General features: G+C 40.2%; 1 protein-coding gene across 5 annotated transcripts in view; it reads left to right on the top strand.

Moving 5' to 3' along the window:
* The window catches only part of LOC144597296 (zinc finger and BTB domain-containing protein 18.2-like), a 52510-nt gene extending 38702 nt beyond the window's left edge, over nt 1-13808 (top strand). The window contains exons 1-3 of one of the 5 annotated variants that reach the window (XM_078406470.1): nt 8959-9025; nt 9472-9522; nt 10432-13808. In XM_078406470.1, the coding sequence (XP_078262596.1) occupies nt 10449-11870 (1422 nt within the window). In that variant the 5' untranslated portion in view covers nt 8959-9025; nt 9472-9522; nt 10432-10448 and the 3' untranslated portion in view covers nt 11871-13808. Of the gene's footprint in view, nt 1-8859; nt 9026-9077; nt 9210-9471; nt 9523-9812; nt 10084-10431 lie in introns of those variants that run through there. The other 4 variants (XM_078406471.1, XM_078406473.1, XM_078406468.1 and 1 more) reach the window with 4 other exon arrangements.
* Nucleotides 13809-27559: the final 13751 nt, after the last annotated feature.

Here is a 27559-nt window from a genome sequence, read left to right as displayed (position 1 = left end):
TTCACTGGAGTTCAGAAGGATGAGAGGGGATCTTATAGAGACATATAAAATTATAAAAGGACTGGACAAGCTGGATGCAGGAGAAATGTTCCCAATGTTGAGCGAGTCCAGAACCAGGGGCCACAGTCTTAGAATAAAGGGGAGGCCATTTAAAACTGAGGTGAGAAGGAACTTTTTCACCCAGAGATTTGTGAATTTGTGGAATTCTCTGCCACGGAGGGCAGAGGCCAAATCACTGGATGAATTTAAGAGAGTTGGATAGAGCTCTGGGGGCTAATGGAATCAAGGGATATGGGGAGAAGTTGGGCACAGGTTACTGATTGTGGATGATCAGCCATGATCACAATGAATGGTGGTGCTGGCTCGAAGGGCCGAATGGCCTCCTCCTGCATCTATTTTCTATATTTCTATGTTTCTATGATTCTATGATCAAGATTGTGAATAGGTTAAGGAAAAAAAGAAAGAATACCTGATCATGGATTTCTGGTAATTCCACTCCAATTTTACAAATTAGAATTCTTATCAATCCAGCACAGACATGAGGATACAAGTGGCTTCCTTCTGGTTTGTACTTTTTCTATGATTCTCATTTTTATGGTACAAATTACATCCACATCCCTCTGTTTAAAGAAGGAGGAAAGCATTCCAATATATTATAGTATGAAAAATTATTCCTTTTTATTAAATAATTACAAATAACAAGTCTGATTAGCACAGCATTATAATAATCCTATATTTTGCCAGCATAATTGTTATTTGCTTATGGACTAAGATAAAAATAACTGTAAGTTTCTTTAGTTATGTTTCTTATGTAGGTCAATAATAGGTAGCCTAAATCATAGTTTGGTATAGCTTTAAATCCAATAGACAATATCTATAGCTGGTATCCAACAGCTTTAAAGAACACAGTGCTGGAGTATCTCAGTAAGTCAGATAGCATCTCTAGTGAACATGGATTGGTGATGTTTCAGGCCAATACTCAAAACGTCACCTATCCATGCTCTCCAGAGATGCTGCCTGACCTGATGTGTTACTCCAGCATTTTGTGTCCTTTTGTGTATTAACTATCAACTGCAGTTCATTGTTTCTTCATCCAACATCTTAAAGTGTGAACCGTCTACTACAAAGAGAAGATTCCAATTTGACTCCAAGTAAGAATTTAATTGTTCTGTTTGGGATATATGACATGATATATGACAATAAAACACTCTTGACTCTTGAACTTCTGCACCACCACCTGGCCAGCTCTTATTTGCCATTGGGGCACAATATGCTGGGGTAACACAGCGGGGGTGAGTTACTCAGTGGGTAACTCAGTGCTGCATTAACTCAGTAACCCGCTGAGTTACTCCAGCACTTTGTGTCATTTTGTGGAAACCAACATCCACAGTTCCTTCTTTCTACCTCTTATTTGCCATTTTTCTATTCCTCCTACAGCAATGTCCTAGTCAAACTTCCACAGTGAAATGACTCAGCATTGCTTGCTGATGGGGTAGTAACCGTACAGACAAGATACTGATCAGAACACATCCTGGAACTGTATTTTTATTTGTGATGAGATCAGCAGTTAGAGAACAAGAAATGCAGGTTTGTTTAAATGGCAGAATCATGCTCTGTGGGAAAGCCTCGCTGAAGATAATTACAACACCTCAAATTATAATATATTATGATCGATAGTCTCCTCTTCTGCAGTCCCAAATCATTCATTTAATGGAAATGGCAAGTTACAGCCGATTATCTTCTTCATTTTTTTCTTTTTCTTGTGCATGTTTCATGGTATATCTGTCAGATCATCAGGTTCCAATAATTGAATTGTAGTTGCAATAATATTTAAGATGAAACCATTGATAAGCATCTCATTGAATTTATATTCCACAATGATGGAACAAAGATACATAATGATATAGGAATCACCTGCTCCAAACATTAAAGTTTGCTCCAATGTAAATATAATTCTGACAAATAATGCTATATATATTTTCCACAAATACTTGTAATCTCAATTGACATTGTTCAAGGTAAGTGTCTGGTGAGCTTCTGCTGTTTATTATAAATTAGTTTTATTTAGCAGTTCTGCTTTGGCCCTCACTTATTTCTCCTTTACTTTCTGCACCTTCATGAGAATGAGAGAGGGTAAAGCTAGATAGATGGAATTCATTATCCCATTCATTCATCACTCGTGTGCTCTATGACCTACATTGTCTCTCAGACATGCAGGATCTCGGCTGAAGATTCTTACCATTTTCAAATTGCACTGTGGGCTCAGACCTCGCTGTTTCTGCAACCTTCTCCTCCAACCCTACATTTGGGCTCACATGCATCCCATTTTAAGTTTCATGTTGGTTGGTCATAGTTTTAACTCTTTAGATTCGAATCACCCATGATTCGAGTGGACAGATGAGAGAGGCTGGATTGTTCTTAGAAGACGGTTGAGAAGTGTATAATAGAGGTATTGAAAACCATGAAAATAAGAGAGAAACTGTTCCATTAGGTAGAAGGGTCAGGAAATAGAGGGTGTTGAATGAAGATGATGGGCAAAAGTAACAAAAGTAACCTGAGGGACACAAATATTTATGTATTGGGTGATTGTGATCTGATTCCAATAGTGGAAACATTTCAATTATGTTCAAAAGAGAGCTAAATAAATATTTCAAAGAAAACTATTTCCAGGACCATGGGGAAATGACAGAATGACATGAATTGCTCAGGCATTGAGCCAAAATGGAGTTAATGCAAAATGGCAGTCATCACTTTAGTTGAAACTCCCATTGTTTTACATGGCTGATGGTGATGTGACATAGGTTATTATGGCACACATGAAACTGGCTGAAAAATACGCCTTTGTTATTGTATCTTATTGTCATTGTTTTCACACTGAGCTTTTCCACAGATTGAAATCTTGGGCTAAGTGAAATGTCCATCTGAAGCATAAACTCCAAACCAAGAAATATCCATCTGGAAGAAGCTCCTAGCTGACTGCTATGACATTATTAACACATGACTGTAATGAGCAGGGTTTGTTTTATTTAAATGTAATTTGCTTGTTGGGATATACATTTTATTTCAGGGTCTTTACATTCATCTGAGGAAGAGATAAAATGTTTGCTATAAACTGAAACTATTATTGAAATAATTTAATGGCTTTATGGTCCTTTGGGAAAAATAGAGAGCTTGTTTTTTCTTTTGAATAAACATGAGCAAATCAAATCACATCAATCAAATATATCTCAAAGCACAAAGTGCAAAGGAATCTCAACAGGTCAGGCTGCATCTGTGGAGGGAATGGACAGAAGACATTTTGTGTCGGGAACCTTCTTCAGACTTCTATCCTTCTAAATGTATATTTAACATTTGTTTTTATGCCCTATGGACAGTGCTGAAAAAGTACGTTGGCCAGGGGTATATCCCTTTGGAGGTGATTTACTTCTGAGAACATACACTCTCAAACTTAACAGGTCTTAACAGTATACTATGAATGCTGTTGATGCAGTTATACATATTAATTGAGAGTTAATTAGTATAAACTTTCTGTTCACAAAATACAGCCAGTTTTATTTTCTGCTTTGAGCATTTTTTCTTTGCTGTACACATTATTTCCTTATGTGGAAGTTGTAAAAATCCAGTGTCTTTAAAATGATAATTAATTAAATATAAATTATATGTAAACACTGCAATGAGCTCAAATCTAGTTGCTTCACACATGTAATCACTTAAAAAAAATCATATTTTATTTTCACCATTCAAATTGAATTTGAAGTTGAATGTTTTCTCTCTTGATAATTCTATGCGCTGCTTTTTAAAAATCTGGACAGGAGGTACCTTGCATGCAGTTTAATACTTAACCCAAATAGTTTTCTCAGACACTGTTGGAAAACTATTTGATTAATCCTAATTTTTTTACATGTACACACAAGCACAAAATAATCACCAAGAGCAAGAACACTGACTGATTTACTCTTCCCATAAGATAACTAGACTGAATTAAACAGAGCCCTTAATCAGTGCCTTGCCTGGATCATCCAACTCACTGCAGTACCCTCTGAATGTTAAAACTATAAAATCTGAGCCATCTGAGTGTGCAATTATTTTCTAAATTTTAAATTTAAATTTTATGTTATTTCATTAGGTCTATATTTGTTAAAGTATCAAAGTAAGAGAGCTATAGGTGCGATTCGGGTTAAATTGGCATATTCACCGGGGCTCAATGAAATACCTTGTTTGCATGAAGCTCATAGCGTACATGTTGTACAATTCCTAATGTTTTTGAACAATAATTATGAACAATCTGTAAAGACACATTTGCACGGGCCTTTGTTTTTAGATTTTATTTTCCCTTTCTCCTTTCTAGCCCCCTCCCCTGAGTCATACATTCTATCTTAGCCAAGATGAGAAGAAGACAATCTGTTCTCGAGCACTCTGCCAATGCCATTCTGTAACTAGCTGCCGTGATGTTGCCAAGAGTGGCCCAGGGTGCCTATCCCTGTGCTCTCCCTCTCTCTTTCTCCCCATGGCAAGGTGCCTTCTAATAATATGGTTGAAATTGAGAACTTGCTCTGTAAAGAATCACGACATGTATTAATATTCTTCTGCTGCCAAGCTCTTGAAACATTTGAACATTATTTGTAACACAAATATCCTGTGGTATCAGCTAAATAGAAACAGCGGATCATTTTATTTCATATCTTTAACATATGATTTTATATTTCTTTTAATTTTTATATCTGACATTTATTCCAATTACAGGGTAAAATTGATAACCAGATTCCTACAACTGCAATAAAAGAAGCTTCAGACAAGATTTAATTTACAATGATGCAACTCAAGCAATAATGTAAATGATCGCATCAAATGATTTATGGTCTTTTGGTTGTTTGAATAAATGATGTATTCAAATGATTTTCATACGATCCTTGTTAATTGAGGACAAATTAGAAGATTCCAAAGTAATCCCAAGGCAGGCTGTATAATTTAGTTTAGTTTAGTTTAGAGATATAGCGTGGAAACAGGCCCTTCAACCCACTGGGTCCACACCAACCAACGATCACCAATATCAATCTGCAATATCTCATCACAGTGAAGTTTTGAAGTCTCAGTGGAGCATCATGTCTCCTTTAGCTCTCCACCTTGCAGATTACTCTGCCTGTAGTTTCCTACATTGCTCCAACACCATCCAATATAAGTCATCTACTGCTCATATTTGAACACATGTCTCAACATTGAAAATTTAATAATTTCAGGTATACACCTTTTATTTTCCGCATTATAAGTGTGGTCATACCTTTCTATTTCATTTTGTGTCTTTTTATCTCTCTTCTCTTTCAGTCTCCAATTGAAAAATGTTAAACTCTTTCCTTGACATCTTTGGTCATTTAAAATCCCATTGTTTTATCGTTCAACCTGTTTTGATAGAGGGTCCTTGACCTTAAACTATTTGATCATGTATATAGAGCCTGAAGGCTCCCAATCCGAAACCTCACCTATCCATTTTCTCCAGAGATGCTGCCTGACCCGCTGAGTTACCCCAGCATTTTGTGTCTAACTTTGATTCTATTTCTTTCTCCACAGATGCCTACTCATCTAGGTGTTTGTTAAGTGCTTCCATCATCTTCAGATCTTTGTTTCAGATTTCCAACATCTGCAGTTTATTGATGCAATAACTATTCACCAATCAGCCCAATATTACCTTGACAATAGTTTCCACTTTGAATAGAATTTGTATCGTTTCTGACCCACAGTCAAGGTACATCACGTCCCTTTCAATAAGTTGTTTCAGTTTTCATCCTTCACAGCTGGCTGAAAGCACAACAATAAAATCTAGAAATCTAAATGATTCTGCTATAGGGGATTACATAATATATTTTTATCTTTACATCTGACTGTCTGAGTGCAAGTTGCAAGTGAGTACAGTACTCTGTGTACGGTACCTGGCTGAGAATTTAATTCTTTAGTCCTGACAACTCAACACAAGCATTTACACACAAAGACAGTACTCACAGCGGCTAAATGCTGAATGCAACATGTGGATGTGAATACTGCTCAGGAGGTCCTCGAGCACTCTCCACACTCAGTTCAACTTTTCACTGACAGTCCAAGTGGCCTCAAAGGAAACTGATGTGAGTTTATCCCTCCAGAATCTCTCATCTGTCTCAGGTGTGAAGAAAAATGAAAATTGAGATGCAATGATCCAGCATCATAATGGATGGATAGTGTGGCATTGTCTAGCTGACTAGCACATTGTGCGGTAATGGTGCTAGACCTGTCTTTCGCAACAGTAGCGCAGTTGGTAGAGCTGTTGCCCCTCAGCACCAGAGACCTGGGTTCGACCCTGACCTTAGGTGCTGCCTGTGCGGAGTTTGCATATACTCCCTATGACCATGTGGGTTTCCTCTGGGTGCTCCAGTTTTCACCCACGTTCCAAAGATGTGCATGTTTGTTGGTTAATTGACTTCTGTAAAATTGCCCCCTAGTAGGGAGTGGATGAGAAAGTGGGATAACATAGAGCTAGCATGGAAACAAGAGACTGCGGATGCTGATTTACCAAGGGAAGACAGAAAATGCTGCAGTAACTTAGCAGGTCTGGAAAACATGGCAGAGTAACATTTTGAATCAGGACCCTTCTTCACATATTCAGAACTAGTATGAACAGGTGATCAAAGGTTGGGGTTGACTCAGTGGGCCGAAGGACCTGTTCTCATGCTGCATCTCTAAAACATGGGACAGATGAGCCTGAGCAGTTAGTGACACTTAGTGCCCACATACTTTGTCTCTGTACATAGCCTGTTGCAGCCACACAGGAAGGTAGCCATTAGGTTGAGTGTGAAGTTGGGTATGCTGTTGCTCCCGTTTGCCATGGCCTTGTACATTGTAACCCATCGGATTCACCCCATCTTTGACCCCCAGCTGAACAGGAAGATGGCCTGAGTGATTCCCAGAGTGGAGGAGCAGGGCATAGCCACATCTGCACCATGTACAGCAGCCCAGGAACATCTCACACCTGGGTGGATCACCTGTCCCAGAGCAGACTTGACCGCGGGAGAAGACGGCAGGGGAAGAGAAAAGACATTCTGGCCTTCCATCACAGTGAGGAGGTGACTGGAGGAGACTCACTGTGATGGATGTTTTTGTTTTGTTTTTTGTTTTGTGTTGGTTGTGATTGTGTGTGAAATTGTTTATTTTTTATTGCCATATTGCTGGACTGTGGGTGACCTTTCATTTCACTGCACATTTTGTATGTGTATGTGACAAATAAACTTGACTTGACTTGATGGCCTTGGACAGGATCTTATAGGACACATTTAGCAGTAAAATGGGTTTCCAATTCCTGTTGTATCCTTCTCTCCTGTCTTGAAGATGAGGGTGACGATGCCCTTCTTCATGGAGTCTGACATGCTGCCAGCCAGAAGCATAGCACTGTACACTTCCAGCAAGTCCAGGCCCTCCCAGTCCCACTGAGCTGAGTACTACTCAGTTGATAAGCTGTCGCTTGTAGGCGTTTTATTCAAAAGAATGGATAGAATTCGTTCGCTCCTTCTAGGTCCGTATTTGGACCAGACTCTCCTGCTTGCTATTGATTAAAAGCTCCATGATAGCTTAATCACATCCCTTTTTAGCATGGTGATCAAAACTGCAGACAATATTCCAGGTCTGGTCTCATCAATGCCCTGTGCAGTTGTAACATGACGTCCCATCTCTTCTACTCAAATGATGTGTAATTTTGCACATAGCAGGATGTCACAAGCCATAATTGTTTTGGATTGATTTAGATTAAGGCAAATATTGGCTGAAATATTTAGAGTGCTTCCTACTTTTCTTTGCATTTTTGGATTTAACTGTACACAATGGAAACGCGTCTCAGGTCTATTTAGTAATAGACACAGCAAAAGTATATATAAATGTCCTTGTAAAAAAATCCTGAAAGGCTACCTGAAATATAGACAAGTGAATAACGTATTAATGCAAATGAAACAAGGTTAAAGTTTTAAGTTGTGGAAACAAGGAACTGCAGATGCTGTTTTACAAAAAAAAGACACGTGCTGGACTCAGCAGGTCAGGCAGCCTCTGTGAAGAACATGGTTAGGCAGGAGCACTTCTTCAAAGTAGTCAAGATTGTTTTATTGTCAATGTCCCGAAATGGAACAATGAAATTCATACTTGCAGCAACACAAGATATTGTAATATATCTTAACAAAAAAAGTTCTATATATATAACAATAAACAAATAGACAATAGTAGTGCAAAGTTAAAAATAATGTCCCCAAGTCGATATAGTTCAGAGCCTCCTATTTGGAGGTTGTAGTGTTTAATAGTGTGATGGTTGCAGGGAAGAAGCTGCTCCTGATTTTGGTTTTCAGGCTCCCATACCTTCTTCCCAATGGCAGAAATAAACTGAGAGTGTGGCCAGGGTGATGTGGGTTATGATGATGATGATGCTGGTTATTGTTATGAGGTAGCGACTCTTGTAGATCCCTTTGATGGTGGAGAGGTCAGTACCCATGATGGACTGGGCAGTGTTGACCATTTTTTGGAAGTAGGCACACCTTGAGGAGATTTTACAATGGAGCAGCGAAATGTAGAAACAAGAAACTAGTGGTGTTGGTGTACAAGAAAAAAAGACGGAAAGCGAGCAAATCAGCAGGTTGGGCAGTATCTCTGGAGAACACGGAGAGGGAGGAGAACAAAGCAGTCAATGTAAAAACAAGGAACTGCAGATGCTGGTTTACAACAACAAAAAAGACAAAGTACTGGAGTAACTCAGCGGGAGGATATGTTCTTCAGAGATGCTGCCTGACCCTCTGAGTTACTCCAGCACATCGTGTCTATTGTAAAGTTTGTTGTTTGTATTGAGTGCTGGTAGGACTCTGCAGTGCAGTGCAGGTGCAGTGGCCGGGAACGGATGAGCAGCGCCGGTGCCTCGGCCTAGCTGGGTCTGGGTCTGTCCCGGGACGGGGGAGGACAGGTCTGCAGAGGCCGGCCAGCAATGCCGGCTCCCCGCCACCGACTGACCTTCTGGGAGCCGCCAACATAGGTAAGTATCGCGAGAGCGGGCGCTGAGGCGAGTCTCACACACACACATACTCTCCACAACAGTTGGCTTGCGCGGCCGCTCAATATCTGGGCCGCAGATGAAGGGACCTCACGGTGGCTTCGCACACACGGGGCCCGGGAGCGGCGGCGAAGGACCGGCCTCTCGCACCAGTCGCCGTGTCCAGGTGAGCGGCGGCGGCACCTGACGAGAAGCGCGCGCTCCGGCCCGCGCGTAACCACGCGCTCCTGACCAACCGCCGTCCCCGAGAGCGGGCGAGCTGGCGGCCCGGGCAGCTCCTGCAGCCGCCTCGCTGCATTACACTACATTGCCTCGCCTGCCTTCCCCCCCCCCTCCCCTAGTCCAACTTTTTCTGCAACTCGGGGAGTTATGCTGCGTGTGCGCCTCGCTTTATTTTCACCTCCTTACTTCCTCCTTTCTCTTGGGAGACTGATCGCTCCCCCTCTCCCCTCACCACCCCCTGAGGCCGAAGTCAAAAGGTAGAGTTTACTTTTGCAACCGATATTGTAATTCTAGAACTGCGTCCTTTATACGGTCTGTCTTATTTTACCTCAGAAAGTTGTTTTGCACGTTCAATATCTTGGTTTTTTTTTTGTGTGGTGTTAAGCGAAAAGGGGGGTGGTGGGGGGTGGACGAAAGAGGTGAAGGGTGCAAAGAGGAAACTGTTTTTTCGTCCGGCCAGTGGGCGATAAAAAAAGACTCCTCCCCCTCAAGCTTTGGCTGCGAAGTCGATTTAAAGGAACATATGGCATTAAAAGAAGCACAGCTGGAGGTAGCATTTACATTGCCCGTGATGTCAGAGCAGCTGACTCTCCCTCCAGCTTGTTCCTGGAGTCAGTGTTGTGCTTTCTCTCGCCTTTCCTACTTTTGGGACACCTTCCTCTGGATCAATTTCGGATTTCCAACCTGTTCCCTCCGTGGGTGTTCGAAGAAAGGAGAGAGAAAAAAAACACAAAATGTGTTCAGGACATTTAGACTCTCGATTGAGGAACCCAAAGGGGGCGTGAGAAATTGCTTTTCTCCGCGTTGTTGTGGACAAGGTATAAAGTAAACAATTGTTTGCTTGTAATTCGAGTGATCGTTGATGTAACATTTGCTTTGCCTTTTGTTTAAAGTCTCTAAAGTTTGGTTTCTGGTGGAAGCCAGTTGCTTCGAGTGGTGGTTGCCTAATTTGCTTAATTGCTAACATTTTTTTTCTGTCAGCTGTCGTGTTTCACTTGCCATCTGCACCAACTCTGGGCGCTCGTTAGACATTCGTGTATATGTTAAGTTTGTTGGTTTGGGCTGTTGGGCTGGAGTGCATCTTAAACTATTGATGGCGCAGTTTTAATTACATGCAGGCTGGATTTTTTTCGTGTTTTAATTTCTGTTCGGTTTTCGTGTTTTAGGAGGTTATGAAGGAAGAATGGAGTTTCCAGACCATTGCCGGCAGTTGCTGCAGTGTCTGAGTCAGCAGCGTCACCAGGATTTTCTCTGTGATTGTACTGTTCGAGTTGGAGACGTTCAGTTTAGAGCCCATCGTGCAGTGCTTGCTTCATGCAGCATGTACTTTCATCTATTCTACAGGGACCAGCTGGACAAAAGAGACATTGTGCATTTAAATAGTGACATTGTCACAGCTCCTGCCTTTGGCCTGCTTCTTGAATTCATGTATGAAGGAAAACTTCAGTTTAATAGCCTACCAGTTGAAGATGTGTTAGCCGCAGCCAGTTACCTTCACATGTACAACATTGTGAAAGTCTGTAAGGGGAAATTGAAAGATAAAGAACTACGTGTGGATGAAAAAATGAACGGTAATGCTCTTCGATTGGTCAAAGAAGAGAGTTCTTCAGAAAGTAATGAACTGATACTGCATAATTTTGATGCACAAAGCAAGCAAAATTGTACTATTGTGGGTTATAAAAATCCCACAGTCAGTGAAAAGATTAATGGACATTCTAGGATATTGTCTGATCTTGTAGGTATAACTTCCGTATCTACAGAATTGCAATGCAATGCAGCAAATGGAAAAACAAAGTCAAGTGTCAGTAGTTCTCTAGGACTTTTGCCTCAAAGGACTATTGACCATATCAAGGCTTCTGCTGATGTGGACTGTGCTCTAGATCTGTCTTTCAAACCTGTGTCTGGAAGAGATTTATTTTACTCCCCCTACGTTTCTGGACAGCTGGCCTCCGACAGGCAACAGCAGGGCACCGCACCACTTGTTGGAGATGAACAAGAGTTGCTGTCAGACCAGGAGGGTAGTGAAGAAATGGATCCAGTAAGTCAGAACGGCAATTCTGCCAATGGCATGAATGCAGACTTTGGACCTGTGTTTCCGGCGAATGCTGTGGCACACAATGATGGAATAGAACACGAACAGGATGGTAGTGAAGATGAAATGCCATCATCTGATATTTCAAACACCAGGATGGTGATGTCAACAGGACATATTTTTATTTGCCCTCTCTGCAGCAAAGGCTTCCCAAGTCCACATGTTCTTCAGCTTCATCTGAGTTCTCACTTCAGGGAAAAAGATGGCCCTCGGGCCAAAATGCCTACTGATGGTTCCATGCCTACCTGCTCGCAGTGTGGCAAAACCTTTTCCTGCATGTATACGCTGAAGCGTCATGAGCGAACTCACTCGGGCGAGAAGCCTTATACCTGTGGTCAATGTGGAAAGAGCTTCCAGTACTCTCATAACCTCAGCCGTCATGCAGTTGTACACACCAGGGAGAAGCCACATGCCTGTAAATGGTGTGAAAGACGATTTACGCAGTCGGGTGACCTGTATAGGCATATGCGCAAGTTCCACTGTGGTCTTGTCAAGAGCATTGCTATCAGATAATGTTTCAAAGTTTAGCAGCAAATCTAAACATCCTATTTAAAACTGATGTGCATCTCTGGAAAACTTGCATGGTTTCAGTTGAAGTTGAACCAATTCCATTGCATGGCGTCCCTGCATTAAGTGTGTGGAAGAACATTGCTTTCAATATTTATACATAAAGCTGCAGTACTTAATAGGAAGCAATTTTTCAATATTTTGGTTAATACTGAATTATCATGCTAAAATTATATCATATTTTCCCAAAAAGAAAAAAATCAGAAACTTTTGTCACTAAAGTATATCTTCCCCTTAGATTTCAATGCATATTCAATACATTATTTGGGGACAGTAAATATCATGTGTAGAGTCTGTCTTTATCAATCATTAATATAGTAACCACATTTGAAAATCCAGTATTCAATTCACTAATTGAGCAATACTTTGTTTTACAAGCTACTGTCATATTACCTTGCAAAATAAAGTTGATACTGGCATATGTTAAATGGCTAAGCCTGGACTGTTTAAAAACTTAAGCAAAGATTTTTAGAAATCTTATTGAAGTGGTTTTATAGTACATAGTTATTTTCAATGACAACATGAAACTTTACTTACCGAATACCATTCCAAATGAGACCTAAATAGATTGTGCTGTTTTGCTATATAGTACTGCAGTCTTTATCTGTGAATTTGGGACACTCTGGTCTTACCGCCTGGACAAATTCAATTCTAAAGTGTTGCATTTTGTTGTTTGCTGTGATTGGACTATAGCACTAAGAACAACCACTAAATGTTATTGCATTCTCCTGATGAAACTTGATACTGTATTTATAGCATTTTGATGGTTTGGGATGCAGTGGTTACTTTGTTTAATGTTCTGTTTAGAAGATTAAATTATAAAATATTTTTTGAACTTTAATTTTCATGCAATCTAGTGGTCTTTTAAAATATCAATGCAGCAAATGGGCAATGTTATGAAAATTGAGTTCTATGCCTGACGAAAGATTCGTACAATAGCAATTACTACTGATCATTTTTAGAGTTTTCATATTTAACCACATAAATCTTGTTCTCATGAAACCTGGCATATATATTTTTAATGAGTTTCCTGGTCATTATTGGGTATTACTGAACCATATCAGAACAACTACAAAGTTGTTTTGAAGAGGTAAAATGTGAATTCAGTTTTTATTTTAAATTGAAGATCAAAAAACCATTTAAGGTATATTTTTAAATTGTGTTGCACACTTGAAAATATTTTGCACTCTTTTGTTTGAATTTCTTTAAATTCAATTTACCATAACAACTTAATAAAATAGGCAAGTTCAAGAAAATAAATATTAAAAAAAACTGGAGACCTAACCTAAACTATCAACAGGTCAAACAGGTAAAATATGTAATAGTTTTGTATAATCAAAAAACATTATTTATAGATTTTTGTGATCTTTTCAGAGTTGCGTGTATTATTTGTATCCTTGAAATTTATTAATGGAGAGTTTTTTAGTAACAATGTAGCAGCGGCATTAGAATGGAGTCTTTTTTTACAAAAACATTGCATTTTTAAAAATAGGAATTGCTTCCTTGTTTAAATTTTAACGTTTTAGTGTGGTCTTTAGAGGACAATCGGAAAATGAAGGGTTTTTAATATTGATTAAACCTGTCAGCGCTTATTCAACAAGATGTCTTTTCAATTGTTTTTATTTTGCTACTGTTTCAGTGTGTTATAAAACTGTGACAATCGTGACTAGAACTTGTGTGTTTTTAGTTTAAAAAATTTAAACTTTGTATATTAAGATTCCTAATTTTGTGTGCTTACATTTTTGTTCAATGCAAAGTCTAAATGCCTGTATATTTTGTGAAGACGTGCCTTCATGTATTACCTCATTCAAAGGATTGAATAATCAGCGCACGGTTGCATTCTGTTTAGAAAATTGAACAACTTATTAAAAGAACTGACATTTACTTCTGAGTGTTTCTTTAATTTAAATTATGAAATATACAGTAAGAATATTGGCAACCATCATTGTAATTTGTCTTGCAATTTGTTTGGATTTGATTTATCTGGTGCCTTGCTGAAAAATTGATCTTGATAGGGTCCCTTTCCAGGTTTATGACTAAGCATTGCTGTTAATAATATCACTTCTGTCAATTTAAAAAATATCTTTCTGTGGTGCTCACTGCACTACAGATGTCCTTTTCATTGTTCTCCACATGATATTTCGGCACACTTAATGTGGCACTCTAATGGTGTTTTCAGTGGCAAAGTGCCTCTATTTTTACAATGCCCAGCTAATAGTGTGCTCAGTGTATGCATGCATTGTAAAATGCTTTAATAATTCATTTATTTCCACCGTGAACAGTGTTTGTTGCCTGTCAAGTCTTTGTTTCAATAAGGAAATCACAAGATTATTTTTGCTGTTCGTTTTACAACTGGTTGATGTAATTATGGATATAGGAGTTCTTCTATCAGGAGTAATAAGAGGTTGCAATAACAATTCTCCCAGAATATAATGAAATATTTACATCAGGTTTTAATATATTGTTATGTGCACATGGGACTGCTTTCCTGTTGTCTCCGGAAGGAAGGTTAGCAAAGTCCTTTCATTAAACCAAATAATTTGGTTTCTGCCAAATAAATACCATATTTAAGAGCCTAATCTTCATAAAGTACTTTAATATTTACCTCTTAAATTATTGACTGTACTTTAATGACCTGCTATATTTGGGGAGGAATGTAAATATTTTCGGTAAAGCACTTCATTTGTTTTGAAGTCAGAACTTGCTGAGATTTATGTAACTTCTGATCTAGTGCCATCACTGACAAAATTTTAAAAGTTCTGAGTTATGTGTTAATATACAACATGCTATTTGTTGAACAAAGAAAAGATGCAAGAAACATTCGTTTCAGAAGAAAAATGCCAATATATTACACTGCATTGGTCCATATAAACCCAAGTTAAATTAACATACTGCTGTTGGAACTGGACATTTTAAAGTAGGCAAATGTAATCAAAGTTGTGCACAGAAAGGTACCGTCGAGAATATTGATTTTAAAGACAAGTTAGATGATACCCTCACTCCATGTCTCCGCCCTTGTTCCCCCTCCCCTTAGTCGCAACAGATTCAGATTCCCCCTAGCCCGCACCTTCCACTCCATCAGCCATCGCATACAACACATAATCCTCAAATTTTCACCACCTCCAACAGGATCCCACCACTAGCCACATTTTCCCATCTCCACCCCTTTCCGCCTTCCGCAGAGACCGTTCCCTCCGCAACTCCCTGATTAACATCCCTTCCCACCCAAACCACCCCTTCCCCAGGTACCTTCCCCTGCACAGTAGAAGATGCAACACCTGTCCCTGCATCTCCTCCCTTGATTCTGTCCAGGGACCGTGACAGTCCTTTCAGGTTAGGCAGAGGTTCACTTGCACCTCCTACAACCTCATCTACTGTATCCGTTGTTCAAGATGTGGACTCTTGTACAACAGCGAGTCCAAACGTAGACTGGGCGATCATTTTGCAGAACATCTTCGTTCAGCCCACCTGAACCTACGTGATCTCCCAGTTGCCGGACACTTTAATTCTCCTTCCCATTCCAATACAGACCTTTCTGTCCGAGGTCCCCATTGTCAGTGAGACTAAACGCAAATTGGAGGAACATCTCATATTTCGCTCGGGCAGCTTACAACCCAGTGGTATGAATTTGATTTCTCTCACTTCAGGTAGCCCCGGCATTCCCCCTCTCTCTATCCCTCCCCCACCCATGTCGCACTAGTTTCTCATTATCACCCTACAAACAGCTAATAATGGAATGTTTCCTTTATCATCGTTACTTTTTTGCATATCTTTTATTAATTGTTATCTCCACATCATCGTCTATGTCTCTTGTTTCCCTTATCTCTAAACAGTCTGGAGAAGGGTCTCAACCGATTCCTTCTCTCCAGAGATGCTGCCTGTCCCGCTGAGTTACTCCAGCTGTTTTGTCTATCTTTAGTTTTTAATCATAATCGTAATTTATTAGACAAGTATGTTTTGAAATATACAAGGAGTTTGGTTTGCCATACAGTCATACCAAAAAAACAACAAGAGACATAACTACATAAAAATTTAACATAAACATCCACCTCAGTGGCTCCTCCACATTCCCCACTGTGATGGAAGGCAATAAAGTCTTATTTTCTTTTCTCTCCTCCTGCAGTTGGAGGAGTTGAACCATCCGTAGCCGGCGATTGAACTCCCACCTCGGGGCGGTCTAAGCACCCGCATCGGGACGGTCGAAACTCCTGCGGCTTGGAGTTCCCAAAATCGGTCCCTAACCAGGGACCGCAAGCTTCACGATGAGCTCTTAAGGATAGCGGAGTCAGGGGGTATGGAGAGAAAGCAGGAACGGGGTACTGATTGAGAATGATCAGCCATGATCACATTGAATGGCGGTGCTGGCTCGAGGGGCCGAATGGCCTACTCCTGCACCTATTGTCTATTGTTAAAGTCCGTAGGTCCCGCAGGTTGGAGCACCAAAGGCCGACCCCTGGCAAAGAGATCACCCGCTCCGAGATGTTAAAGTCCATAGGCTCCACGGTTTTGGAGCTCTAGAAGTCCCAAACAAGAGGCCGCCAACTCCACGATGTTAGGCCACAGTGCAGACAGAGACACGACATGGAAAAAGTTGCAACTCTGTCGAGGAAAGAGATTTTAAAAAGTTTCCACCAGCCCCCACAAATACATAAACTGAAGATAAGCTAAAACATACATTTTACAACAAACTAAAAACACAAAGAATGAAAAAGACGAAGGCGGACCGTTTAAACCAGCATCTGCAGTTCCTTCCTACACATTAATTTTTAAAATAATGTTTTGGGAATAATTGTTGAGTGGGAAACTGAGGAGTTGCCCATTCCTGGAATAGTTGCATGGGATCTTTTTATTGCCTTCTGATGAGATAGGTAAGAGCTTGGCATAATGCCTCTTCTGAGGTTGTCTGTCTTGATGATGTTGCACCCATCATTCCTGTGTTGAAGACATCTTGAATGTGGCTTGATTCAGAAATCAAAGTTAGAATAGACCTTAACCATTAATGTTTATAAACTAATACATATAATTAAAACAATTTTTGGCCATTCACAAACTAAGTGCTTAGCTGATGAGCTGTTGCCAAATGTTTTTTTCTTTCCCAGAGCAAGGGATTTGTTAGTATAAACATAATGGTTTGAAATGTGCTGGCAATTCAAAAAGATCACTTGACACTTGCTCAATTACGGGAAAGTACGTCCTTAGATCTGCAATAGGTCCAGGATGAGCTGATTGATAAATGCTAACACAAACATCACTTCAGTACATGGCTGGATCCTAGTCTTCTGACAGTGGATTCCTGAGAAACTTCTGGGAATCCCCAGCATTACATTGGGGTATCTGTTGAAAGTGTATGATTAGAATCCCCATACATTTAAATATAGATTCCTAGAGCTTAGGAGAAAATAATTCATTCATATAAAGCAACAGATAACTTGTAATGCTTTTAATCAATCTATTTTGTTTCATATTCAATGTTTTCAATTATAGCGTCTATATGCCTGAATATCCTTCTAAGGTTATCACCATTGAGGTCACTTTCCTTCATAGTATTCAACTAACCTGCAGAGTCTCAGCTCATTTGACCTTCTGTATCTAGTTGAGGTAAGTGGGGGTGTATAGGCTGTGGGCGAGGGTTAAATCCAGTTTGTATTCTGGTTACATAGTGTTTGCATCAATCAGGTTGACTTTAAATGCTCTGAATTCACAGCATTCTGGTATGTTCAGATTTTAAATAAAGTTCGTTGTTCGATGTGAGGGGCTCTATAAACTTAAGTTTGTAAATATTATTGAGGTATATTATTTTTGATACTTCTTCCCTAGGCTGCTTGTTTTAGTCCACAGTCTTGTGAAGGAACATTAATATGCAATTAGAGAAGTATTAGTTGATTAAAGAGAAACACGTGGGTTTACTGAAGCAATTGTGTTTGACTAACCTGATTAGAATTGTTGAGACCCTTCTGAAGAAGGGTCTCAACGACCCTTTTAATCCTTTTAATCTCTTATCAAATAGTTAATTAATCTCTTATCAAATAGTTAATTAATCTTCAAACTATGATCCTAGACCACATTCAGTTTTCCTATCAGTCTGATTCTTCTCTGCCGAAGCTATGTTTGGCCTTCTTAATAGATGCAGGTATCTTGTAGGGGAGGAGAATTGCATCTCTATGGGGAGAAATGGAAAAGGAATGAGCGAATGGCATTGCAGAATTTGCCTGTTGTTTGAGATCCATTTCTCACTAAGAAAGAATTGATTAGAACCGTGAAGTATTTTAAGGGAGTGAATGTGCTATTCAGAAAGACCTTTAAAGTTTTCTTTCACCATTTACACCGATCAGGTATTCTTAAATAATGAACCAATCAGACTTCAGAGCTCAGGTTGCAATCCTGCACGTGGCTAATAATATGATACAACCATGCCACCTAGTGTTCAGTTGGATGTTTGTCCTCGAGACAGAATTTAGGCAAATAAAGTAAGTTATTTCACCCCCCCCCCACCCGGGAGAACAAAGGTTATCAATCTGAAATGTTAACTGTTTAACTTTCTCTCTATAGATACTGCCTGACCCTTTTGAGTATTTCCAACATTTTCCATTTTAATTTCAGATTTCCAGTATCTTCAAATTTTGGATTATAGTTTTCTTAGCAGTAAGAATGAGAATTACTCGAAATGTAATAATCAAGGTTGTCTTTAAAGTAAATTTCTGTTTGGTGTTTGTCCGAGGCTTTGAATCTGACACAGTTCTTGCCAGTTTCCAGCTCAATTTGGCTGAGTAATTGAGATCTTGTGCAGATGTCACTTTCATTTCTATTAAAAGGTGCATTACAATCATTAAATCTGATGGATTGTGGAGTTGGCTGCACAAAGTAGTGGGATTAATGAAAGGACTGCAGATGGAGCAAGATTCCTCCCTAGTTGACTCATTGAATGTCATATCTGAAGAAGGGTCTTGACCCGAAGTGTCACCCATTCCTTCTCCCCAGAGATGCTGCCTGTCCCGCTGAGTCACTCCAGCTTTTTGTGTCAATCATCGGTTTAAACCAACATCTGCAGCTCATTCCTACACTCATTGAAGGTCATGCTGAGGGTTCAAGGATTAGCAGGAATACCATTTAGTGTGGTGTGGCAAGAATGGCTGAAGGGTGCCATCAAGGTCAGCAGCTGGGAGGGTGAACCCAAAGTGAACTTGGTAAACTATGCACCATTTCAGACATTTTGGTAGGTCCAGAAAGAAAAATAATTATCTATCACCTGGTGCCTTGGACATCACCATCTGGTCTTGACAATTGTGAAGATTAAGCGCAGTTGGAGGTCTACACCAATCAGCCAAAACATTATGACCACTGACAGGTGAAGTGCATAACATTGATTATCTTGTTACAATGGCACCTGTCAAGAGGTGGGATATATTAGGCAGCAAGTGAACAGTCAGTTCTTGAAGTTGATGTGTTGGATACAGGAGAATTGGGCAGGAGTAAAGACCTGAGCAACTTTGACAAGGGCCAAATTGTTATGGCCAGTAGACTGAATCAGAGCATCTCTGAAATGGCAAGGCTTGTGGGGTGCTCCCGGTCAGCAGTGGTGAGTATCTACCGACAGTGGTCCGAGGAGACAGGGTGTTGGGCGCCCAAGGCTCATCGATTTGTGAGGGCAACAGAGGCTATTCCCTCTGGTCCGATCTGACTGTGGGAAGACGACAAGCCGGTAGAGGGAGTGTGATGCTCTGGGCAATGTTCTGCTGGAACCCTGGGTCCAGTCATTCATGTGGATGTCAATTTGACACATGTCACCTACCTAAACATTGTTGCAGACCAGGTACACCCCTTCAGGGCAATGGTATTCCCTGATGGCAGTGGCCTCTTTCAGCAGGATAATGCGCCCTGCAACACTGCACACATTGTTCGGGAATGGTTTGAGGAACATGATGAAGTGTTCACGGTGCTGTCCTGGCCTCCAAATTCTCCAGATCTCAATCCGATTGAGCATCTGTGGGATGTGCTGGATTGACAAATTCGATCGGTGGCTCCACCTCGCAACTTACAGGACTTGAAGGATCTGCTGCTGCTATTTTGGTCCCAGATACCAGAGGCCACCAAAATGGCGGCACTGCCCTAGCAGCTGCCGCTCACCTGCGGTCCATTTGTCTTTGTGTTTTGTTGTTTTGTTTTTTTTTTGTTTTTTTTTGTCTTAATTGTAGTTGTGATGTGGTGTTTTTGTGTTTGTGTACTATGTGTGTATGTGGGGGGGAGGGGGAAACTAACACTGTAAATATGTGTCCCTTCAGAACGGAGACCCGACCTTTGTTTTCTGGGCCGTGTCTCCGTTCCTGCTGCGGCCTACCATCGGCCCAACTCCTGGAGCTGTCGGCCTCCAGGGCTCTGGTTCGCAGAGCCCGCGGATCGGACTTACCACCACCGGAGCCGGCCGTCTTCGGAGGCTGCGGGAGCAGCTGCGACTCGCCTTAGGCTCGGGCCGCGTGGATGCCGACATCGGGAGCTCCGGCAGCGGCAGCGTGTTCGCCCGCCCCGGATCGCGGGGCATGGGGCGCGGACATTTCACCATCCGGCGCGGCCTAGGATGGCCGCGGGATACTTCTCTGCTGGGCGGGGGCTTCAATGTCGGGAGCTTCAATGTCGGGAGCCACGACCGCCCCGACGTGCAACAACAGCGGCAGCAGCGTGTTCGCCCGCCCCGGATCGGACTTATCATCGGCGGAGCCGGCCGTCTTCGGAGGCTGCGGGAGCGGCTGCGACGCGACGCGCCTTGGGCTTGGCCCGCTGTGGACCGTCCGGTGCGGCCTGCAACCACAACAACCTGACTGCGGGCGAGGCACAGCGGGAGAAGGGAAAGACATTGTGGCCTTCCATCACAGTGAGGAGAGAGAGGACTGGAGGAGACTCACTGTGATGGATGTTTCTTTGATGGATGTTTCTTTTTTTGTGTGTTTTGGGGGTTGGGTGGTTTGAGTGCCTGTTTGATGCTTTTATTGTTGGACTGTGTTTTTGGGGGTTTTGGGGTGTGTGATTTGAATGCCTATTTAATGCTTTTATTGTTGGACTGTGTTTTGGGGGGTTTTTGGGGTTGGGTAATTTTGGGTGCCTGTTTAGTGCTTTTATTGTTGGACTGTGGGTGATTGAATTAACATTTTGTTCAAGATGGCCGCGCCGTTGTGTTTGGCTGCCTGCCACTGTATGTTTCTTTTTTTTTTCCTGGTCAGATGTGCAGCACTTTGGTCAACGTGGGTTGTTTTTAAATGTGCTATACAAATAAATTGACTTGACTTGACTTGACTTGTAGAGTCCATGCCTCGGTGGGTTGGCGCTGTTGTGGCAGCTCACGGAGGACCAACAGCATATTAGGCAGGTGGTCATAATGTTTTGACTGATCGGTGTATGTGTGGGTTTGATTCTGTTCAACCCAATGCTGATGCTGCATCTAGAAGGCTATTGAAGGACACAAGTTTCAGAGCAACAACAAAAAAAAAACGTGATGTACAGGTAGGCATCAAAACTACAGCGTGATTACTTGCAAAGAGATGGGAAGAACCTTTCTGGAGTGGGATTATGATGCAGTCTTGTAATTGCCATCTCGTCCATGGAAAGAGTCGCCACCTTCCAATGCAACAGGAGTCACAGGAATATTGACTGACCATATGTTGATCCTCCTTTGACGCCTTTTCCCCCACTTAGGGAGGCTCTGCCTTTTGGCTAAAAGTTAAAAATATTAAATACTGAACTATTCCAGTGGAAACATTGTGCTGAGAAATTCCTTGGCTCATGATCATGTATGTAAAAAGAATTCCAGTGGTTATGCAGTTGGAGAGGGGTGGGATTGAAAGGTGACAAGTGCTTGATATTCTATCAGGCACAGGGCACTAGGTATTGGACAAGGCAGAAAAGGCTTTGCACATGCAGAGATACCTAAGCCTTTTTTCCCCCCAAACAATCTCCCCACCATTATAAAGAGCAGAGAGTGTGAGGGAATTGTTTACAGCAACAGACCTGGAGTTGGTTTTAAAACAAATTCTGCATAGTGTATAAGTGTGTCATGCTACATGAATGAATTTATGAGGATCCTTTGATCATTTATCATAAAAACAGTGGCATGAATTGCTGGTGTTAAAAATTTGCCAGGAATACAGAATTTATAAATGTAAGGATGATTTCCATTTATATCCCAAGAAGACATTGGAAGCGCATAGTAAACAGGATGGTTGTAACTAGCTATTTATATTTTCTGGATCATCTGCCATACTCCTTTATTCCTCTATTTAGCCCACATTGCTGGGTATGTCCTGGTCTTGGGTTTAATTTATTTATTTTTAAACTTATTCTCTTTAAATACAGACATTTGCAAACCCACTACCAGTACAACCACTTCTATCAGTATTGCCTTTGTCATGCAGTCTAAGAGCAGAACTGAAAATCATCACTAAATTGGATTGAAATGGAAATCCACACTCTTTCTCTCATTTGGGACACACCTTCCTTCCATTTCCCTGTCTAAACTATGTATAACCATTTAAATTGATCATGTTAACCACTCTAAAGGAGTGTATGGTTTGTAGGGTGCATTACAGCTGCTGCAATGAAAGTAGGTTCATGGTGATTAGGTCTTAAAGCCTTTTTATTATTACCTTATTTAAGTCAAGATTCCAACAATAAAATCATTAGTGACGTGCATTGCGATATTGGTTAAATAAAACATAAGGTGGTAGTGAGCTGGCCACTAGCATATCTAAATTATTTTGCTGCTCTTGAAGATGTTTAAATCTATTTCCTTTTACAATTTGTCCCTTAAAGAAAATCTTGGAGTTTTCACAGTTTCATTTTCCATCGGCTGCGCAATGGTTAGGACTGCAGTGATTGTTACAGCTGCTGTTAATCTTACTATGTAATTGGCTGCAGTATAACACTTGTGTGAAGCTTTCAATATCCTGCCAATTTTTGCTGCCCTCGAGATGGAGCCACTCCCCTTCTCCACAGTGCCCCATCTATTAGCTCAGCTAAGACATACCCAGTGACGGCGCATGTATTTTGTGTTAATTTTAACGCTCTGATTGAGATCCAGTACGCAACTTATTAGACTTTCTGCTTCATTGCCAACTTCAGTACGAGTTTAAACATTTTCTGAAAATAATTTAAATTGATAACATTCATAATACCAACACTGGATACTTCTCATTGTCCCAACATATCACAATTACTTTCATGGATAAATCCTGTGGGAAATAAATGATTCATTGAAAAATATCCTGCACAATCCACACATGGTAAAATTGCAAGTCAAACAAGGAATTTTCTTTTTCCATAGACCGAGTTGTTATTTTATTTTCAATACATAATATCATTTGTATTGACGCTTGCCAATGAAGGAAGCAATCAGTATCAAAAGCTAAGTTTTTAGGGCAGGAATGTTATTATTAAGGACTCATTCCTAAAGCCTACATTCTTCTCGTACCAATGACCTTGATTGTATCTAGTACTGACCCATTTTGTGAAGTTGGCCCAGATATCCAAATACTTATTAGGTTTTTCAAAACTGCAATAGATTTTATTACAACATTTTTTGTGACACCTGAATTCCTTCCTATTCTTGATTGCAATTTATTGCCACCTCCGAAGCATGTGCTGAAGAAACTGTTTGGGCCCCACAATCACATCAGATCTTAAAGGGAGAATGAAAGGTTGCTGGCGCAAGCATTAATAGTCTCAGTCTTCCCCGAGCTGGTTTTAGGAGTCTGATATTGAAACCAGCTATAGACAGACCAAATGTCTCCACATTTAATTTGGGATTATTTCTTTCCTTGAGATGGTTATCAGCTGGGGGTCACATGGCAATCCATCAGATGCCTCTCCAGGGTAGAAGATTCTGCAGCTGCCTTTCTTGTGTAATTCTTAAAATTGAAGTCACTGCATGTTGATGCTTTGCTAATCATGCTATTTACAAAACCTAGTTCTCTTTTTTTTAGTGCTATCTGCAGAATAAATTTGCTTTCTTGTAGTTTTGGCCATGCATGGAGCTACACATTTTCTGACTAACTATTCAGTTTTCTGTTCGCTCAGTTCATTTCACAAACTTGTTGGATGATCTTGCTGGTTGATGTTAAGAATGTTTTTATGGGCTTCAACATTCCTGAGTAGTTGGGTTTACCAGCCAGAGTTTTGATATTTGATTACAATTAATTGTGGGGAATTGATCTTGAGGAAGGGCAGGATTAGACTTGTCAATCAGTTTGTTCACTAATAAATTTAGATGTTTCACAAAAAGCTAAATTGACTATTTAAAGCTATACTTTAAAATAAATTGTAGTTGGACAGTTTCTTGACCATAACTGATGACTAATTTATTCTGTTCTGATAAGTGAAGTATACTAATTTACTGAAACCCCACTAATTAGCAATGAGAACACATTTATTAGATTGGGTGAGATGTTACCAATAAGCAAGTTTATGTAGACTTTACGCTTGGAAGGCAGTGCAAAAAGCAATTTGATGATCTAAAAATAGTCAAGATGATTTTCCAGAATAGAATCTGCAAAGCAAGGCCAGATGTAGAGCTGCTTGGCAGAAAAAAAAACATACTTCAATAATAAAGTCAACTGCTAGAATTCATCAGCTCCCCAAAAAGGAAGGGAGAACATAGAACAGTACAACAAAGGCCCTTCAGCCCAAAATATCTGTTCCAAACTTGTCAGCTCTTCATTTTTGGAATTTGTAAGGGAAAACGATTAACTAAAAATATTAAAATTTTGACTTGCATGTCCTACAGCACTGCCATTTGTATTCCAACACTGAAATATGAAGCAAGATCCTCTTAATTTACAGCAACCTTTTTAAAATGTGGGGGATGTATGAAAATAGTAGATTTTCTCAATTGAGAAAAGATTGAGAATGGGTCTTGACACGAAATATCACTGATCCATGTTCTCCAGAGATGCTGTCTGACCCGCTGAGTTACTCCAGCACTTTGTGTCCTCTTGTGTATTAACTAGCATCTGCAGTTCCCTGTTTCTATATTCTAGGTTGAGAATGGGTCATTTTAGCCATGGTATTAGCATAGGTGGTTAAGAGATAGCAATTTTTTTTCCCCCTCCAGAGATAAATTAACCAAGCTTTTCAAAGGTCTCACTAACAACTATACCCTTAGAGCTGATGAAGTAATTACGAAAATGTTGAAGCTGTTACTGAGCCATTTCATGAAATGTTTTCTGCTTTCTTCGGCTCAGGTGCACAACATGCCTGAGAATATTGTAGTAAGTTTGACCTCTGAATTAATTTAAACTCATTTCCTGAGGGATCTTTCCAGCAGTGAAATGACATTTCCCTCTGCTGCGATCAACAATCCCGGCTTACAGCCTGTCCATTGTATTTCAGAAATAACCTTAGCAACCTTGTTCTCAGCAGAGGAAGCTGGACTTTGGTAAGTTAGAAGCAATTGGTATTTCCTTGAGGCAATAGAGGTCAAACATGCATAGAGATTCCACAAAACCAGAATGCCCCAGTCATGATGTTTATCATTCATGTGTGAGATGCAAAGAATGCATTTGGAAACTATTTGTAAGAGATGTCTTTGCATTGAATAGGACACATCCCTTTGGGAGAGTGTAGCTTCCAGCAGAACATTCTGAAATTTGGGTTTAGATTGTATATGATTCCAAACAGCATATGCACTGTATATATCTAAATTAATTACATGTGCCTGAGTATGCTAGCCAATCCGCTGGCAATTATAAATCTGGTTACCTGATAATACCTGGATGCAAAATAGGAATGATTTTGAGAAATGTACAAGAGCCAGCAGTAGATAAATCATTCCATAATACTGGTTTGGTCTCATTTAGGAGCATTGTGTTCAAGAGAACGGTTCCTGGGATGCGGGCTGATGGGTATAAGGACTGGAGAGCTGTGTCTGATTTCTTTAGATTTGAAATTTCCAAGGGGAACTTTAATATAAGTATATAAAATGGCCAGAGGTCTGGACATAGTGGGAGGCTTTCCTTTGCTGGAAGTGTCAATGTGGCAGGTGTAACAAAAAGGAGGAATGAAGCAAGAGTAACATGAATAAAAACATTTAAAATAAAATAAAATGCAGCATATAATTGTGATCAAGAATTTACTGCATGTAGATGTGGTGGAGACAGGTTCCAGTGTGGCGTCAGAGGACAGTGGACAAAGGTTTATCATATCATATCATATATATACAGCTGGAAACAGGCCTTTTCGGCCCACCAAGTCCGTGCCGCCCAGCGATCCCCGTACATTAACACTATCCTATACCCACTAGGGACAATTTTTACATTTACCCAGCCAATTAACCTACAAACCTGTACGTCTTTGGAGGAAGGCTATGGAGGAAGGACTAGGGCTACTGTTAAAGTTGCTCTTGTAAAGGGCGACTGGTTACCCAGATGCCTATCCCTGTGGACGATTGTATATTTTTAAAGTGGTTTCATCTTAATTTATTCACCTTTTAAACTAGAAAGCTTTTCATCCAAAACTTTAACTCAATGCCATAATGAAGACCACTAAAGGCATCTCATGCAGGGCATTATTAAGACATTTACAAAACCCCATTGTGGCCTATATTGTCTGAAATACAAAAATATGCACATGGAATTTTCTGTTTTTTTCTGCATTGCACATAATAAATGACCAACTACCTACATTTTTAAACAATTTATTCTTTAACAGCTTTGAATAAACAAAAATCACATAAATTGTAAGGCACCAATCTAACTGATCGATACAAGGATTTTAATAAATTATCTGAGTTAGAACTGATCAATGATATCTTGCTCGTTTATCTATCTGCTTTCATGCCAACAAGACTTGTCCATCCACAAACTGAATGGAGTACAATGATTATACAGATGAAGGCTTGTTGTATACCACAAACAGTCATGGCCATAATTCCTAACGGACTGACTTCTGAATCTATTAGAATAACAGAGCAGGAATTAAGCAGAACTCTTGGAGGGAAATTGGTTGGACTTTCTTTACTAAAGAATAGTTAAAGGTAAGTAATATGAGATTTTTCTCCATGTTCTGCACAAAGCTGTCTATGATTTAAACAGTATGATATTTTGCATTATATATCTCTGCCGTGTGAACGGGGAAAACATTTTATGCTGAATGTTCACAAGTGATTCGGAACAAAAGATTGGAGAAATTCTGGAAAATAAAATTTGGGCAAGTTGTCCAATTGCAAATTTGGGCAAGTTGTCCAATTGGCTTGCATCCAATAGTCCAAAGAATTGGCCAATAACACAGATGCAAATGATATGGGAAATATGGTTCACAGTAACAGCAAAATCAATAAGTGAAATGAAAAATAGCATCCAGAAAGTGGGTGGAAATCTTTCAGAGGTGACTAAGCATGAACAAAGGCAAAATACTGCTGTTGCTGATAATTAGACAGAAATAAATACAAGAAATCTTGGGAGTATTCAACAAGGTAAATAGTATCGGTGAAGGGGGTAACAGTTAATGTTTCAGGACAAAGACCACATTAGAACTGTGTGCCTTGATGAGTATTTCTAGGATCTTATTTTTTTATAATATAACAAGATCATAAGAGAGCATAAGAATGGGGAGCAGGAATGTACCAGATTAATAACTTATTCAAATTGAGGATGAAC

The sequence above is a fragment of the Rhinoraja longicauda genome, chromosome 10 (assembly GCF_053455715.1).
Source record: "Rhinoraja longicauda isolate Sanriku21f chromosome 10, sRhiLon1.1, whole genome shotgun sequence".
Taxonomy (NCBI): Eukaryota; Metazoa; Chordata; class Chondrichthyes; order Rajiformes; family Arhynchobatidae; genus Rhinoraja; species Rhinoraja longicauda.
The sequence above is the reverse complement of the archived record's forward strand: the minus strand, read 5'-3'. Positions and strand labels throughout refer to the sequence as shown.